The sequence below is a fragment of the Phascolarctos cinereus genome, unplaced genomic scaffold (genome assembly GCF_003287225.1).
Source record: "Phascolarctos cinereus isolate Bilbo 61053 unplaced genomic scaffold, phaCin_HiC Scaffold_4;HRSCAF=312, whole genome shotgun sequence".
NCBI lineage: Eukaryota > Metazoa > Chordata > Mammalia > Diprotodontia > Phascolarctidae > Phascolarctos > Phascolarctos cinereus.
Window position 1 is genome coordinate 87,310,246 of NW_027555847.1, and position 17,237 is coordinate 87,327,482.

A 17,237-nucleotide genomic window follows, 5' to 3' on the forward strand; every position below is an offset into this window, starting at 1 on the left:
CAAAATGTCTTTTCCATGATTATCTCTTTTAATTAGGTCTATTTTTGCTTTTGCATCATCTGAGATTGTGATTGCTATCCCTGCCTTTTTTAGCTGAAGCATAACAGACTCTGCTCCAGCCCCTTATTTTAATTCTGTATGTGTCTCTTTCTGTTTCAAGTCTGTCTCTCTTGTAAACATATTGCTAGATTTTGGTTTCTAAGCCATTCTGCTATCTGCTTCTGCATCATGGGTGAGTTCATCCCATTCACATTTCAAAAGATTTGTGATTTCACTGATATGAATACAACCCCATCAACACAAAGCACAACCCTCCCCCCACCCCCGACTTCAACGGGTGGTTTTACAAGTTACTATAGACTCCTCTTCCCCCACTCAAAATCATTCACCTGGTGGTCAACCCTTTGGTGATGAATACAAATTTTGCCAGGCTGGTCCTCAAACAACAAGCAGTACATCACCTATAGTTTGGTAGGACTCATCAGTCTGGCATAACCTTTGAGAACCTGGAGTCACTTCCATGCCATGATGAGGTAGGTATCAGGGTAAGAGCTTTGGTAGAGAAAGTGGATGGGACTACAAGGGCAAGACTGTCATTTTTGAATCTATGAGGCATACTGTCTTAATAAATATCTGTTAATATGAACTGACAGATGGCAAAATAAGCAGAATCAGGAAAATATATATCATAGTTATAACAATATAAATGTAAAGAAGAAAAAAAAATGAAATTCAATGCTGTGTAATTATAATGACCAAACTTGTTTCTGAGATGGCCTGAGCTAATGCACTTCCCCTCCCTTTTTGCAGTGGTAGAGCACTATGCTTGTGGAATACTGCATATATGATTAGACAGTTGATATACATTGATAAGTTTTGCTGAAAATAAATCAATCAACAAGCATTTATCAAACACTTACTATGTGCCTGACATCGTCAGGGAAGATAACATGTACATAATTAAGGATACACAAAATAAAAGGTAAATTGGGGGAATCAGTAAAGGCTTCATGTAGAGATGGAGGTTGATGGATTGAGCTTTGAAAGAAACTGGGGATTCTCAGAGGCAGAAATAAGGAAAGACACATTCCCAGCATGACAGACAGTTTGTGAAAAGGCAGAGAGGTGGCATCTAGAATGTTGTATATGAGCAACAGCAAAAAGACTGGTTTGGCTGAACTTTGTGGTAAGGAGAGCCAGCACAACAAACCTGGAAAAAAAGGCTGGGACCAGGTTATGACAGGCTGGGAAAGCCGGAGAAATTTACATCTTATCCTGGGGCAATAAGGAATCACTGAGCCCGGGAGTGACGGAGCTATGCCTGTGACTATGCAACGGTGAGAAATCATTGTAGCAGCTGTGCAGAGCACCATGCACAGACCTGATCACAGCCTCACACATGGCAACACAAACAACTCTGAGCCCCAGTGAATGAAGCCTAGCAAAGTGGAGAAATCGCTGACTGTGGAGTCAGAAGATAGGGGTTTGAATTCTGTCTCTGATGCTTATTACCTGTATGACCCTGAGGAAGTCATTTGCCCTCACCGGGCTGCAGTTACCTCAGCTGTAAAATGAAAGAGTTGGCCTATACAGCCTCTGAAGGTGCTTCCAGCTGTAGATCCATGGTCCTACCATCTATGACCCTATAATCCAACAAAAAAACTGAAGGACTAAGCACACCATTTCTCCTGAGAAAAGGAAGATAACCTGTCTAATAATTCAAGTTGATGTTTCTTAAACAACACCTATGACATGCAAGGCATGATGCTAGGCCCCAAGGCGGTCAAGACAAAACAGAACAGTCCTGGCCCTCAGGAAGAAAATGAGGTAGAAGGAGCTTTTGATACTTCCTCAGAGGATATGGGGGAGCCTCTCACCTCTTCCCACCCCCTCAGATCCCCAGCCTATCTCAAACTGAGTCTGCATCCTAGGTCAGCCAAGCCAATCTCAGGAGGAAGGGACTACCAGCCAAGGAGGGAAAGGACTGAAAGCCTGCGGCACTCACCATGAGAGGCGCAAAGTAGTTGAAGATGTGGGCCATGGTGATCAACACTGTGGGTTCTCCCCGAAGCTGCCATGTCGAACTTTCCCTCTCCACCAGCTTCCCTTCCTGCAAGTAAGGCAGCTCGTAAGGTGGGAACCAAGAGAGTGGACCCTTAGCCCTCCTCCTTTTATCTCTTTTTTGTCTAATTCCTTTTTTTGAGATAAATCTGGCTTCCTCAAGCTCCATGATTCAGAGAGACCATCCCATCCCCTGGTCCAAAGGCTCACCACTGGGTCCAACTCCAACTGCAGGACATTCTTCAGGTAACCAAGAAGCTTATGAGCCTTGAGCAGGCCAGTCGTAGGGGCATCTTGTAGGGGTCGATAACCCTCCATTGGATATGTAGCAGGGAGTTAAGTGGGAAACACCACTCTGTACACAAGGTTGAGAGATGAGGATCCCAAACCCTCCTGACAGTCAAGCCAGGAAATGAACTGGGGCTCAGGAGTCTTGGGTCCAGATGTTCAGTAGATAATCTAAAAGCTTCAAACCTTTTGCAACAACGAGCTCCTCAAGGCTGTGGCTGTGGGGGGCCCCCAGCTTGCTGCTGTGGGTTTTTTTGTTTGTTTTGTTTTCTTTTTTTTTCTTTTTTTAAAGGATATCGCAGTGGCCGGCTACCAAAGTTGAATGCAACAGACTCTTTGAAAGAGAGGCTGATAGCTGGAAAATAGGCCATTCCAGAGCCCCTGGTGATGTTGTCAAAAGCAGTTCCCAGAGAGACACCATTCCTGGGGCAGAACAATAAAAACAAGCATTTATTAAGTACCTACTGTATTTGGAACAGTAGATTAGTTATCAGGGGAGACACAAAGTATACACAGTGTCTACCCACAATGATCTTGGAGAACAGAAGTAATGCAGGGAAGAGCCAGGGACTAAAATGGACAGCCCCACTGGGTAGACTGTAGATTTAGGAGAGAACAGAAAGAAACCAGTGGAAGGCTGAGCAAAGGGAGATAATCACACTAGTACTAGGCTCATTGAAAGGCCTAGGATTACACCTGATAATCTCAAAACTAAATCATCCATGGGGGAAAAATGGATGCTACATGGATAGCTATTTGGCTGTCAACAGAACATAATGTAATCTCTCTCATTTCTTTGAAGCTTATGAACTACAGAAAGGGAGTGTGGTGTGGAGGAAAGAACATTTGACTTAAGAGTCATAAGACCTGGGTTGTAGCTCTGACTCTGACATTTAAACTGAGACTCAGTTTCCTCATCTTACAAATTTATAGTACCTAACTCATGGGATTGTTGTGAAGAGGTTTGTAAACCTTAACGTGCCATAGACCTATGAGCTACTATTATCAGAAGGTGGCACAGAGCCTTGTCCATGTTAAATGCCCCAGAAAAGCTTGTCTGATGAATGAATAAATGAATGAATGGATGCATGCACGGATGAATAAACCACACAAAAGAACATGTGTCATGGGCTTAGGGGATATTAGTAGACAGAAATCTCTCAGCAAATCAAGGGTGCAAGATGTTGGGTACTCACGAGCCAAAAGATCAGGGGAGCAACAACACTGCCCCAGACAACTACGTTATCAAGGGCAGAGGCCAAACTTCCATATACCCAATCTGGGCTAATTATCCTCTTTCCTTTAAGGTCTAGGGCCCACCTTGCTCTGCTCCTCTCAAATCCCCTCGGGCTTTTCCTAAGAGTAAGGGTAGGAGTACATGGAACTAACTGGCTAGCCATTCTTAATCTCAGGCCAAGGAATAAGCAGTAAAATAACCCAAATTATGGCTCAACAGTGCCTCCTAATTCCTTGGAATACCCAAGAAGGAGTTAGGAGAGACTCCTAAATACCCCATTATAGCTGAGTAAAAACCCCACTGACCTTGACCCGGGTGTGATCAATCAGGAGTCTTACAAGCAAAATCCAGTGGCCCTCGTGCCCCAAAGGAAAATGGGAGTCTACAGATTATCAGGCCCAGGGGCCTTGTCCCATCTCTATGGGAAGGCCCAAGGCTATGATCACAAACATCATTAAGACTATTAAAATAACAAAAATCATTAAAGCCTCATAGTCAGAAGGAAACTCCAAACTGTGAGAAGCATAGATCAACAGTCTGTCAATGGCAGGGAAGCCCAGTATCTCTCCTGCCTCTATCCAGGCAGGAAGGCAGGCTTCTCAGCTTCAGGTAGAGAAAAGCAAGTCTATGAGCCACAAGTTTAAGATGCAGAAAGACTTACAGACAAAAAGCAATGGTTCCCTCATCCAGGTCAATTAGGCAACTCACAATGTCTCCAGCTGCCCATGACTGTCCAGAGAAGGAAAAGTGCATTGGTTAGAAAGACACATATTGGAGGCTCACATAAAGATACACCCTGCTTGAAACAACAAGGCAAGACTGGCTGGATAGTCAAGAAAAAACACTGTTTCCCCCAGTTCTATATTAAAGCACCAGGTTCCATAACAGGGAAGGGTTCTGATACTTTCTAGTTCTATGTTCAGGATAAGCCTTATCAATAAACAATTCCTGGGTCCAAAGAAAGCATGATACAGAACCAAGGAACTAGGGGAACCCCCCCACCTACAAATAAGACCGACTTCTTCCCCTATAATCAATTCTCTACTGTCTGGAGCCCATAAGCAGCAGCGTACCAGCTGCCCCAACTACTCCCCTATGGGATATGTTGAAAGCATAGGCTTTAGGACAGAAGAGATGGGGAGTGTTGGGGAGGGGAGGCAAGGAGGAAGAAGGATACAGTAAGATGAGTGAGTGGCTGGTTCTTACAGATAAAGGTCAAAGGAAGCACATGGCTCCAGCTGGGGGGCACAGAGTGAAGAGTGGGAACTAAAGCCATTTGTTTGGGACCAGAAGCCAAGGTGGAATACTTCTCCAGAGGACTTACACACCCATAACCAGACTACAGTACCTATGTCCTCCAGCTTCCAGAAGGATACTCACTTTGCCATAATTAGTTGTGGTCACATTCCACTTACGCACTCTGTTACCATCATAAGCATAAGAGTCAGGTGTGTCTCCAACTCCTTCCTGCATAGAAAAAAACAATGAAGACATGAGAGCTCCTCCCCCCACTCTGAACACAACAAACATTTCTTAAGTGCTTTCTGTGTGCAAAGCATTATACTGGGTACTGGGAGAGTTATGGTTTAAATAAGACATAGGAGATCTGCTTTCTAGGAGCACATTAGATTAGAAGTGGGGATGAGACAACAACACAGCTATAATACACAATATTATAGGATAAGTACATTAGAGAGTTACAAAATAAAGTCATGAGCAAGGGAAACACATAGCACCAAGATGCAGCAGTCCCAGAATCTGCAGCCAGCAGCTCTGCAGCTCAAGGACATGGAAGCTGAAACACTGGAGATTCAGCTGCTCCAAAAAAGCAGGCCTATGACACAGCTAGGCAGGACCCACCTTCCCTACTGCTGCTCCAGTCATACACATTCACAATGAAGTAATCATTGGCCATTACCCTCCTTCAGGCCCTCATTATCTCTTGCCCAGACTGCCCGGCACCTTATTTGTATTGTTTCCAAGTTTCTTCCCTCTCCAGTCCATCCTCAACACAGCTTCTAAATTTATGTACCCAAAGCACAAGTCACCATTTTACTGTTCTTCTGAAGAGGCTTTAGAGGTTTCCTATGGCCTTTAGGATAAACACAAACTCCTCTGTTCGATATTTAAAACCCTTCAAAATCTGACTCCTACCTGTCTTTCCATAATTATTTCACACTGCTCCCCTGAGGAAGCTAGGCATAGGAGGCATAGGTAGAGAGAGTGCTGGGCTTGGAGTTAGGAAGACCGGAGTTCAAATATGACCTCATATATTTCCTGGCTGTATGACTCTGGTCAAGTCACTTTGCCTTCATTTCCTCAACTGCAAAATGGGGATAATAACAGTACCTACTTTGCAAGGCTGTTGTGAGGATCAAATGAGATCATATGTGCCTGGTGCACAGTAAGTGTTCTACCAATGTGTATTTCCTCCCCCCTCCTCCACGCCACTGTGCCCTTCACACACTGTCTGGGCAAGCCAAGCCCACGACCAACAGTCCATCTCCTGCCTCCAGGTATTTGCCCTGAGTTCTCTACCCTTCTTGTCTCTCCCTTTTAGAAAATGAGCCTCCCTCTGAGTGCCACCTCCTCACTAAGTCCTTTCCAATGCTCTCAGTTGTTAATGGTCTCTACCAACACCGCCGATTACTTTGTGTTTCCTTTGTATATCTTTTATATTTACTTATGAATTATATCCCCCAAGTAGAATGTAAGTGTCCTCATCTGTAAGAGGGGGGATTTCTAAGGCCTCTTCCAGATCTAGATCTCTAAAGGGAGGCAGTATGGAGCAATGGAAGATACAGTGAACTTGGAGTGCTGAATGTAGAGATATGGGATCTGAATTCAAATTTTACCTCTGCTATTTCCTTCCTGGGTGACCTTGGGGAAGCCATGTAAACTCTTAACCTTCTTTGTCTCTAAAATGAGGGAATGGACTAGATAACCTTTTAAATCCTTTCCCACTCTAAACTGGTGTTCCTATAAGTGCCTGAACTAGTCAGACATACATCCTAGATTGTGGAAGAGGACATTTCAAACGCTCCAGAAAAAAGATGGGTAACCATTTTGGAGAACAATTTGGAACTATGCCCAAAGGGCTATAAAAAATGTGCATACCCTTTGACCCAGCAATAGCACTTCTAGGGCTATATCCCAAAGAGATCAAACGAATGGGAGAAGGAACCACATGTACAAACATATTCATAGCAGGCTGACTTCAGAAAAACACGGAAAGACTTGTATAGTCTGATGCTGAGTGAACTGAGCAGAACCAAGAGATCTTTGTACACAGTAACAGCCACGTTGTGTGATGACTAATACTGATAAACTTAACCTTCTCAGCAATACAAGGATCTAAGACATCTCCAGAGGCCTCGTGATGGAAAATGCTGTCCACATCCAAAGGAACAACTATGGAAGTTGAATCGCTATCATTTTTTTCCCCCTTCTGCTGAGTTTTGTTTCCTCTTTCTGATGGTTCCTCCTATTGGTTTTAATTTTTACTTACAACTTCACTAATGTGAAAATATGTTTAATAGGAATGTAAATGTAAAAAATAAGAAAAAAAAAAGGATGGGCAAAATCACATGAATTAAGATCTTATAGAGAAAACCTGCCCAGGCAGGATGGGAGGCTTCAAAAATGAAAATCTGAAGACACAAAGAGAAACAATTCCTACAGAGACCAGCATGGATGCACAAGGAATTCACCAATCACCTCATGTTTGTTAAAGACGTGAGCAGAAGGTTTGGAAGAATATGTAACAGAGAACAAATACAGAGATGTGGCATGGTCCTGTAAAAACAGTCAGGAGCCCTAAAGCTCATCATGAGATGAGTGTAATCAGGAAAGCTCACAGACAATAAAAAAGGGGGCACTTCTTAGTTACAATGACGGGGGAAAGAGAGTACTAAAGAAGGAAGAGAAGTCCTGATTAGGGCTGTGGACAAGATGATACTGGACAACATTAAGAAGGCAGAACTAACCAACTTTTACTCTCCAACTCTTCACTCTAACATAGAGAATCTTTTCATTGGAAATGGCCAAACAAAAATGGCTAGTAGAGATAAAGCTCAAGATAAGCAGGAACATAGTAAGAGAGCATCTATAGTTGCCCTGGATTAGTTCAAGTCACTAGGCCCAGAAGAACAATATCCCAGGTACTGAAAAAGAATGAAAAAAATAAAAACAGTGAGGATGTGCATGTTAAACCAGTATCAGTGATCTCTGAAAGATCAAGCAGAATGGGAGAAGTGCTACAGAATTTTAAAAGGGCAAAGGTTATCACAATTTTTTTTAAAGAGAAGGGAGTTAAAGACTACAAATTACAGGTCACAGAGCTTTTATTTGACTCTTGGCAAAATTCTAAAAAGAGGTGGTTAGTGAATACCATAAAAGCAATAACCATTAAAATTATTTGGTACTAGTTAAAAAATGGGAAAGTTGATCAATGGATTAGATTAGGTAAACAAGACCCAGAAGCAACTGAACATAATAACCCAGTAACATTTAATAAATCCAAGGAAATGAATTACTGGGGATGAGGACTCCCTGATTCAATAATTATTGCAAGAAAAACTGGAAAGGCACTGGCAGAAAATAGGTTTATACAAACATATTACACTACATACCACAATAAGCTCCAAACGGATACATGAACTAAATATAAACGGTCTTTTTTTAATTAGACAAGGAAAGGAAATACCTTTCACAACTATGGTTATTGGAAGAATTCTTAATTAGACAATAGTAAGTAAGCAAAAATCACAGAAGATAAAATGGACAATTTCAATGACATTAAATTGAGTAAGTTCTGCACGAGCAAAACAAATATTGTTAGAATTATCCAAAGAAGCCAAAGACAAACGGAAGAGACCCATACGTCCAAAAATGTTTATAGTAGCACATTTTAATGCAGCAAAGAATGGGAAACAAAGCAGGTATCCATCACTCAGCGATTGGCTAGATAAATTGTGGTATACTGACATAAAAGAATATTACTAGACTATAAGAAATGAGGAAATAGACAGATTTAGAGATTTTTGGTAAGACTTGAATGAATTGGTCAGAATGAAGTGAGGAGAACCAGTAGAACAATTTATACAACTACCACTCTATAAAGGAAATAACTCTGAAAGACTTCAGAACTCCAATCAATAAGGTAACCTTTCATGATATGAAAAGAATGATGATGAAACATACTTCCTGGGTGACAGACTAGAAATGCTGAATGAGATATGTTTTCAGACACGGTCTGAATGAACATATGATGTGTATTGCTTGTATATGCTTATTTTTTATAAGGGAGAGTTTCTATTTGTGGGGATGAGGGTGAGTTAGTGGGTAGTGATAGAGATGGGGGGAAGAAAAGAGAATAAATAAAGTATTAAAAAATACCCAGTAGAGGAGAAAAAGGTCACACAAACAGGGTAATCTTATTACTATATACTATAAACTACACTTTTTTAAAAAAGCTGCACGGGCCTCTAGGTGGCACAATGGATAGAGCACATCACCCTGGAGTCAGGAGGACCCGAGTTCAAATCCGACCTCAGACACTTGACACTTACTAGCTGTGCGATCCTGGGCAATTCACTTAACCCTGACTGCCTCACCAAAAATATAAATAAATAAATAAAACTGCACATAGCAAAAGTTTATAATTTTATATGCAATTCTCTTTTGTGTTCTTTGTGTATTAAAATCTCATTGATTATAAAGTTCATAATAAAGAAGCAAAATTTTTTTTTAAATGTTTTTAAAAGCTTAAAGGAAGCAGGGATCATAAAAAGCCAGCATGGCTTCATTTGATCAACTGAATAATTATCCAATGTTCAGTAAATCCCAGAACATAAATTCCTAGAGAATGGACTTGTTTGATAGGAACTGCTAAGAAAACTAGGCAGCAGTCTGGCATAAAATAAGTTTAGAACAAAATCTTATATCCTACATATAATAAATACCAATTAGACATATGGTCTAAATATAAAAGGTTATATCTTTTTTTAAGTAGGAGAGAAAATAGAAGGAGATATCTTTTCAACCCATTAGGGGGAGAATTTTTCTTTTAAAAATTTTTTTATTGATTTTTTTTGTTTTTAATACCATAGTCATTTCCCAATATATCCTTAAGATTAAAACCTCCCTTATAACAAAGAAAAAAAGTTAGGCAAAACAAATCAACATGACAACCATGGCTGACAGCTTAAGGAACATTTTATTCCTGTAGTCCCCACCTCTCTACCAAAAGAAATAAGGTATGTTTCGACATCTATTCTCTAGGGTTGAGACTGGTCATTACAATTAATCAATTTGGCTGCCTTTCAGTAGCTATTTTTTTTTCGGGGAGGTTTTCTTTTTTTTTTCTAAAAGGAGACTCAAAAGAGTAGTGGAAATTATAAAAAATAAAACTGAAAATTCTAAGTATATAAGATTTTAAAGCTTTTGTACAAACAAATCAGTGTAGCTAACACAAGAAGAGAAAATGCTGTTTAGAGGAAATTTTTTGCATTAAATATTTCCGAAAAAGTCTAATATCCAAGCTAAATAGGAACCAAAAAAAAACCTCCCCAAAAAAAAAAAGTCATTCCTCAACAGATAAGGTCTCAGAGGATATAATTTTCAAAACAAAAACTGCCAATCAGTAAAAACCACATGAAAAAATATTCCAACTCACCAATAAGGAGAAAAAGACAAATTAGAACAAGTCTGAGGTTTCACCTCACATCTATTAGCAAAAATAATAGTTGTTAGGGGGTTGTGGGAAGACAAGCACACTAACACACTGTTATGGAACTGTAAATTGATCCAATCATTCTGGAAAAGAATTTGGAATTATGCAAGAAAAGTCACTAAACTGTTCATATTCTTTGTCCCATCAATTCTACTACCAGACATATACCCCAAGGAAGTCAAATACAAAAAGGAAAGGGCCCTTGAATACAAAGAAATTCACATCAACACTTTTTACAGTAGCAAAAAACTGGAAACAAAGTGTGTGCCCATTGATAGGAAGCTAAATAAATAGTAGTATCTGAATTATAACAGAATATTATTGTAGCCTAAGAAACAATAAATATGAAGAATTCAGAGAAACAGAAATACACGTGAAATAAGCAGAACCAAGAGTACCACAGATACAATGACTAAAATAATGTAAACAAAGGCAACATTAAAAGGCAGATGCATTCAGATTAAAGGCAATGGCCAGTCTTGGTCCCAGAGAGCTGATGATAAAACACACTTTCCTCCTCTTGGAAGAAAGAAAGTGGCTACAGGAACAGAGTGCTGCATATAATGTCAGAAGCAATTTTTCTTAATTATTTTTCATTGTTAAAAGAGATTGTAGTATAAAAAACCAAAGTCTTCAAAAAAGAGGGTTTTTAAAAAAGTCATATCTGACTAAACTCATTTCCTTTTATAACAGGATTATTAGACTGGCAGATGAAAGGAATGCTATAAATACCTAGACTTAAGCAAAGCATTTGACAAAACCTCTCATACTATTCTTCTTGGATATCATGGATGGGTACTAGAAAACAGAACAGTCAGATTGGTTTAAAAGGCCAAACCAAAGTGTAATCATGACTGAGTCAATATCAATATGGAAAGAGGCTTATAGTAGAATTCTCCAGAAATCTGTGCTTGGTCTCATGCCACTGAAACCTTTTTACTGATGACTTAGATAAAGACATGCTTTTCAAATTTGGAGATGACATAAAGCTGGAGGGTATAACTAACAGGTTGAAAGAATCAGCATCCCAAAAGACTCAACAAACTAGAGGTACAAAATATAAAAGGAACAAACGTGAAAACAGACTTTACAAGTACAAGACAGGGGAGGAATGGTTAAATTGTAGTCTGTGTGCAAAAAAATCTAAGGGGGTCCCAGGGATTACAAACTTGATATGAGTTAGCATTGTGATATATATGGCAGTGAAAAAAGCTAAATCTTGTACTTCATTAAGAGAAATAAAGAAATGACAGCCCCATTGTACTCTATCTTGGTCAGACTCCATCTGGAGTACCATGTTCCATCTAGGATGCCATTTTGGAAAAGGACACTGATAAGCTGGAAAGCATTCAGAAGAGGACAACCAGGATAATAAAGGGCACTGAGTCCATGCCATAGGGAGGATAGATTGAAAGAACTGGGGATGCTTAGCCTGGAGCAGAGAAGACTCAAGGGGAACATGGTAGCTGTAATTTAAATATTGAAAGGTCTTTCATGTAAAAGACAGAATGAACTCACTTAGTCTGGCCCAGAAGGCAGAATCAGAAACAACTGGTAATAATTACAAAGAGGCAAACTGAGGCTTGATACTAGGTAAAACTTTCTATTGGAGCTACAACTAAGTGGAAGATGAAGTGGGAGAAGGAGTGTGATACTCCCTCACTGAAAGACTTCAACGGGGCAGCTAGGTGGTACACTGGATAGAGCACTGGCCCTGGAGTCAGGAGGATCTGAGTTCAAATCTGACCTCAGACACATAATACTTCATAGCTGTGTGACTCTGGGCAAGTCACTTAACCCTAACTGCCTCACAAAAAAAAAAAAAAGACTCCAAGAAAGGCCGGATAGCCACTTACTGAGTATGTTGTAGCAAGGATTGTTTTTTCAAGTACAGGTTGGACCAGATGATTGTTGAGGTCTCTCTCTTTTCCAACTCCAAAATTCTGTGATTTTAGGACATTCTGAAGCAGCCACTCCACTTTGGAACAGCTCTAACTGTTAGAAAGTTCTTCCTTATGTCAAGTATACATTTGCCTCTTTGCAACTTTGCCCATAAAAGACAAGGTCAATCTTTTGGACATCATCCTGCATGGCCAAATCTGTACAAGCCAAACCTAATAACCCTTCAGATACTTGAAGACAGAAATCCCAATGCCTGGGATGCCCTCACTTCCCATCTTTGTTGAATTTCTACCCATACTTACAGCCTAAATCAAATGTTCCCTCTGGCCCATGGAGCACTTTGTTTTGTGCCTCAAATGAACTTAAATCTAAGTGGGTGTGTGTGATCTTTTCAATGTCCTTATTCCCTCCAATGGGAGAATTCCCAATACATCAATGCTTTCTCCTTCTCTGGGATTCTGGCCCACATCCTGTAAGTCCTCTAAAGAGAATCTAACCAAGAACTGGAAGCCTTTCTCTAGGTCTTTTAACATTCTGTGAGTACAGGTATAGTACTCAGGCCATCTTTCTATCATCCCCAAAATCTAACATAATGCCCAAAACCTAGTAGGTGCTTAATAAATGCTCCTGATGGTGTGATTCCTTGCTCTCAATATATGCCGTTTCCTTTTTCCTGAATATCTTTTATGCCACTTCTTATATGATTCATCACTTGTAATATGCTACAGCCTAATTAAACCTACTATCTATCTCTCCTCTGGCCTTTGCATCATTTATAATTTTGATTATTCTCCACATATGGAGTTTTGTAATTCATAGGCATGCAGCATTACCGGAAAAATAATGTTAAAACAATGGGTTTTTGTGTTAAGCAACAGCCTGAGGTCATTGAATACACTACACAATTTCCCAAATGTAATTCAATCCACTGAGTTTCTTCCATTCAACTCTTGGCCCAGTTCAATGTCCATCTGTAATGACTGTCAAAAACATACATAACAATATACTGATTCATTGGACTCTTCGTCCATTTGAATGCACAATGTGCAACAGACAGATATTCCCTATCTATCTAGTTCTTTCTGTGTGGACTGTTTAGTTGATCTATTCTGAGTCCTCATAGATTTCATTGAGGAGGCTCTATAGAATTTGAGGGCTTGATGAAATCAACACAGTATCAAATGAGAGTATAAGCATTCTCATCAACTTAAGAAATCCTTTCATTTGGACTCTGTGCAGTTATCTTCCATGATAGAATTAAACACCTTTGGCAAGCATACATGTTCCCATTTTGTTTCACTTCATATTAGTGGTTAGAATATGGTTCAACCACGTTCTGTGACTGCATTTACCAACAAATCTTATATGATGGTAATATATGCATGAAAAATATCATGTTGGAGGAGACAACCTTTAATGCAACATTTTGCTCCATTAAATCAAATGCTTTTTTTTATAATGAGCAAAGTGGAACACCTATTAGTAAAATATAACTGTGAAAACATGGTGCCACCCTCACCAATGATGTCACAAAGATTTTATAGCTATGAGAACATAAACATATGGGTTGATACTTATTTATATCTTCCTGATCACTTTTTTTTTGTAATAATATACTGACTGTGATTTCTCCTCCAATTATTTGGCATCTTGCCCTCTTTCAAATATCTTGAAAAATCAGTCCTTTAATGCTTTCAAAACTATCACCTCCAACAGTTTTCTTCTTTATTCTGTATTTGGTTTGCTCCAGGGGCTATTCTCAACTTTATTTTCTTTGTTCTTAGTTTGATACGTTTTGTTTTGATACAGAAGATACCTACAAACCGCCCCTCAAAGTATATCCCCCAAAATAGCTAAGCAAAAATGCCTCGATGTGGTTGTGACTGATAATGGACATTAATTTCCACCTTCATAGTTGACTGTAAAGGTATAAGCTTTAGCTTTAATCATTTGGTATCAATGTTACCCATTATATTTGACCTGTGTTCAGTGTTTTCATCTGCACTGTTGTAGTCACTGAACATACTGTTATTTTCTCTAAGTTTTCTTTACTCTCAACTTCATTTTGAAGTGATATTTCCACTTCCTCTTACAGCATATCAGAAACCGAGGTGTTGAGTGCAAAGATGATGGACTCACTGTCTTAAGATGACAAAAATAAGTCACTATAAAAACACTGGCAGATTTGGTGCATTTTCAGGACTATTTATTGTTCTCTCAGTTTCATCTATAAATACTTTGGGGATGATCTTGTTTTTCACAGACTCATATTCCTTCTATGGCACATCCCTATTTTATCAGGTGATATTCACAAGCATTCTGCTATATGACATTCTGTAAATGTTTACATTCTGAACTAGGTTGTCTGTGGCTGCCATCTCCGTCCTCTTAGAAAATCAAATGTCTGCTGGCTGAGGGAGTTTAAGGCTTCTTCACTGCAGTGGTTACTCACACTGATTAAGCTTCTGTAGGCAAAAGCAACGGTCATCATCAGTATCTTTTCCTTTATCTAGCTTTAATTTTTGAATGTTTATAGCTTGCTGAAGAGAAATGACATGAGATGATAGGAAGAAAGCTGGATTTAGTGTCAGAAAGAAAACCCTGTTTCTGACACTTTCCAGCTGTATGACCATGAACAAGCACTTAACTCTGATTTTGTTTCATCATCTGTAAAATAGAGACAATAATACCTAAAAGCATCTTCCTCATGGGGTGAAGTGCAAATAAAATAATGGATAGAGTGTGTTGGGCAAATTCTAAAGCACTAAATCAATGGTTATTTTTTTTTAATAGGCAGGAGTATAACTGTTATAATTGCCAACAGTTTCTTTTGGTTTGGTGTAAATGCTAATCTTTATTCTAACAAAATAACAAACTAGTTGCACAGTTAGCTGATTCAGAAATGCCTTTCACACTAATAGCCAACCATTTCCTATCGATTAAGATGACAGTTTTTGTAGTGTGGTTTAGTGCTTGCCATGTTCAAAACCCTTCAACTCTAATCTGGAAGAAAGTAATAATAATGATGATAATGAAGATGATGATGATGATGATGATGACAATAATAATAGCTAACATTTATATAGAGCTTACTACGTGCACCGTCCTAAGCACTTTACAATTATTATCTTATTGGGTCCTCACAATAACCCTGGGAGACAGGTGCTACTATTATCTCCATTCCACAGATAAATCTGCACAATATCTAGGCAGAAGGCTTCTGAGTATTCTATAAGCCTTTGGCTTTTTTGTTTCTTAATCATATCTTCATTTTGGAACCATATATTCCAATGAACTTTTCGCCACTCTCCCCTATGCCCACCTTCCGGATGAAGTCTCTAAGTATCCATGTATACACTGACTTCTTTTTGGAAAATATTTTTGAGTTTTTCATAGATCATCTTCATAGTGCTCCCCTTGCTAATGCTCATCAAGGGCCACACTTAGAGGTGAGATGCAAGTGTCCTAATTCTATGCCTCTGGGTGTATGACCAACTCAATGCTGCTGGCACGTTTGTCTCTCCTAGGAGAACCTGCAAGCCATCCTTCCATTTAGCTGTAACCTTTCTGGGTCTCCTAGTTACATTTAGAGTAAGAGAGTCAGTACTGATGTGGTCCAGTTCCTCCAGTAATACACTGACTCACTGTCCACTGGACAAGGATCTCATACTCAGAGTAACAAGAATTAAGATTTAACGCTTGTAGAATGTCTAAAAACTGCCTGTGAGAACTCTGTACCTCTTTTTTGGCCACTATGCTACTATTACTGCAGAAGCAGAAGAGGGCTTCATAAAACTATGGAACATTTTGTATTTTTTTGTTTGTTTTGTGGGCTGCCATGGCCAAAGAATTCATCACCCAACAGTCAACCTACTGGTGAGGGTCCTCTCGGTATTAGCTAGGCTGGTTCTCCTACAGCAGAAAGAGTCTGCTATTGTGACTATACTCACTTTTTCCAGCTTAGTAAAACCTGCCAGAACTCCACTGACAAAGCCTTGAAGAATCATTGGGAGTCAACTCCAAAGTAAGATGAGGCATCAGAATAGAACTTTTTTCTTATTTATCATATATTATGGCTATTTATGAGGCAGTGAGGTGGTGCAGTGGAGAGAGTGCTTGGCCTGGAGTCAGGAACACTCATCTTCCCGAGTTCAAATCTCTCCTCAGACACTTACTAGCTGTGTGACCTTGGGCAAGTCACTTAACTCAATTTGCCTCAGTTTCCTTGTCTGCAAAATGAGCTGGAGAAAGAAATGGCAAACCACTCCACTATCTCTGCCTAGAAAACCCCAAACAGGGTCACCAAGAATTGAACACGACTGAAATGACTAACAATAACAGTTATTTATGTACATATCATATCCTGGAAACTCCATGAGGAGAGGAACTAGGTCTCATCTCCACTAAACTTCCTATCTCCTATGGAAGCTAACACAGGATTTGCCCCCATTACACACTTAATAAATGCTTATTATATCATATTATATTGTCTGGGACTATATTCTCACAGCCTGCTCCAGCTCTGGCAAGAGAGAGAGCAGAGTGAGGAAGGTAAAGACAGACTTTGTTCCATGAGGGGAACGTAGAGAGCCTATTGCTGTAACTTCAACTTGGCTTTTCTCAGGCAAAAGGGTCTTATCCCTGAGAGCACCCCCAAAGCAAGAGGAGTCTCCTCAACTCTGGAATCTATACACAGGCTTCTGTTCTCACCAAGCTCTAGTGAGGTACTACAGGACAAGGTGAAAGGCTAAATACAAGCACTCCAGGCTAACATACCTCCTGGTTGAATCGGCAATTGAGGGTGCACCAGCCGATTTGCATGAGCCCCTGGGAGGAGATGAGCACCTCATAGATCCATTTCCCTAGAAGCAAGTCAGATACAAATTGATTCATTAATGAGGAGCTACTATACTTATAGTAAACACCACACTAAGAGTCTCACCACACTGCACTGGGAAAGGTTTCATTTTGTCTTGGCAGGCCTCATTCCACAGAGGCTGCAGGATGCTTCCAGGT

The 17,237-nt window shown here is 39.8% G+C and overlaps 1 protein-coding gene across 4 annotated transcripts in view; it reads right to left on the reverse strand.

The window, feature by feature from the left end:
* Positions 1-17,237, reverse strand: part of RNF123 (ring finger protein 123) — a 139,694-nt gene that overhangs the window by 80,954 nt on the left and 41,503 nt on the right. For all 4 annotated transcript variants that reach the window (XR_013485868.1, XR_013485867.1, XR_013485869.1 and 1 more), the window contains exons 7-12: positions 16,998-17,083; positions 4,967-5,053; positions 4,248-4,315; positions 2,641-2,772; positions 2,272-2,380; positions 2,006-2,110 (exon numbers count right to left, since the gene is read on the reverse strand). Coding sequence is in view for 1 of the 4 variants with exons in the window: in XM_078152375.1 (XP_078008501.1) it covers positions 2,006-2,110; positions 2,272-2,380; positions 2,641-2,772; positions 4,248-4,315; positions 4,967-5,053; positions 16,998-17,083 (587 nt within the window). In the remaining 3 variants the exon portion in view is untranslated. The remainder of the gene's footprint in view (positions 1-2,005; positions 2,111-2,271; positions 2,381-2,640; positions 2,773-4,247; positions 4,316-4,966; positions 5,054-16,997; positions 17,084-17,237) is intronic.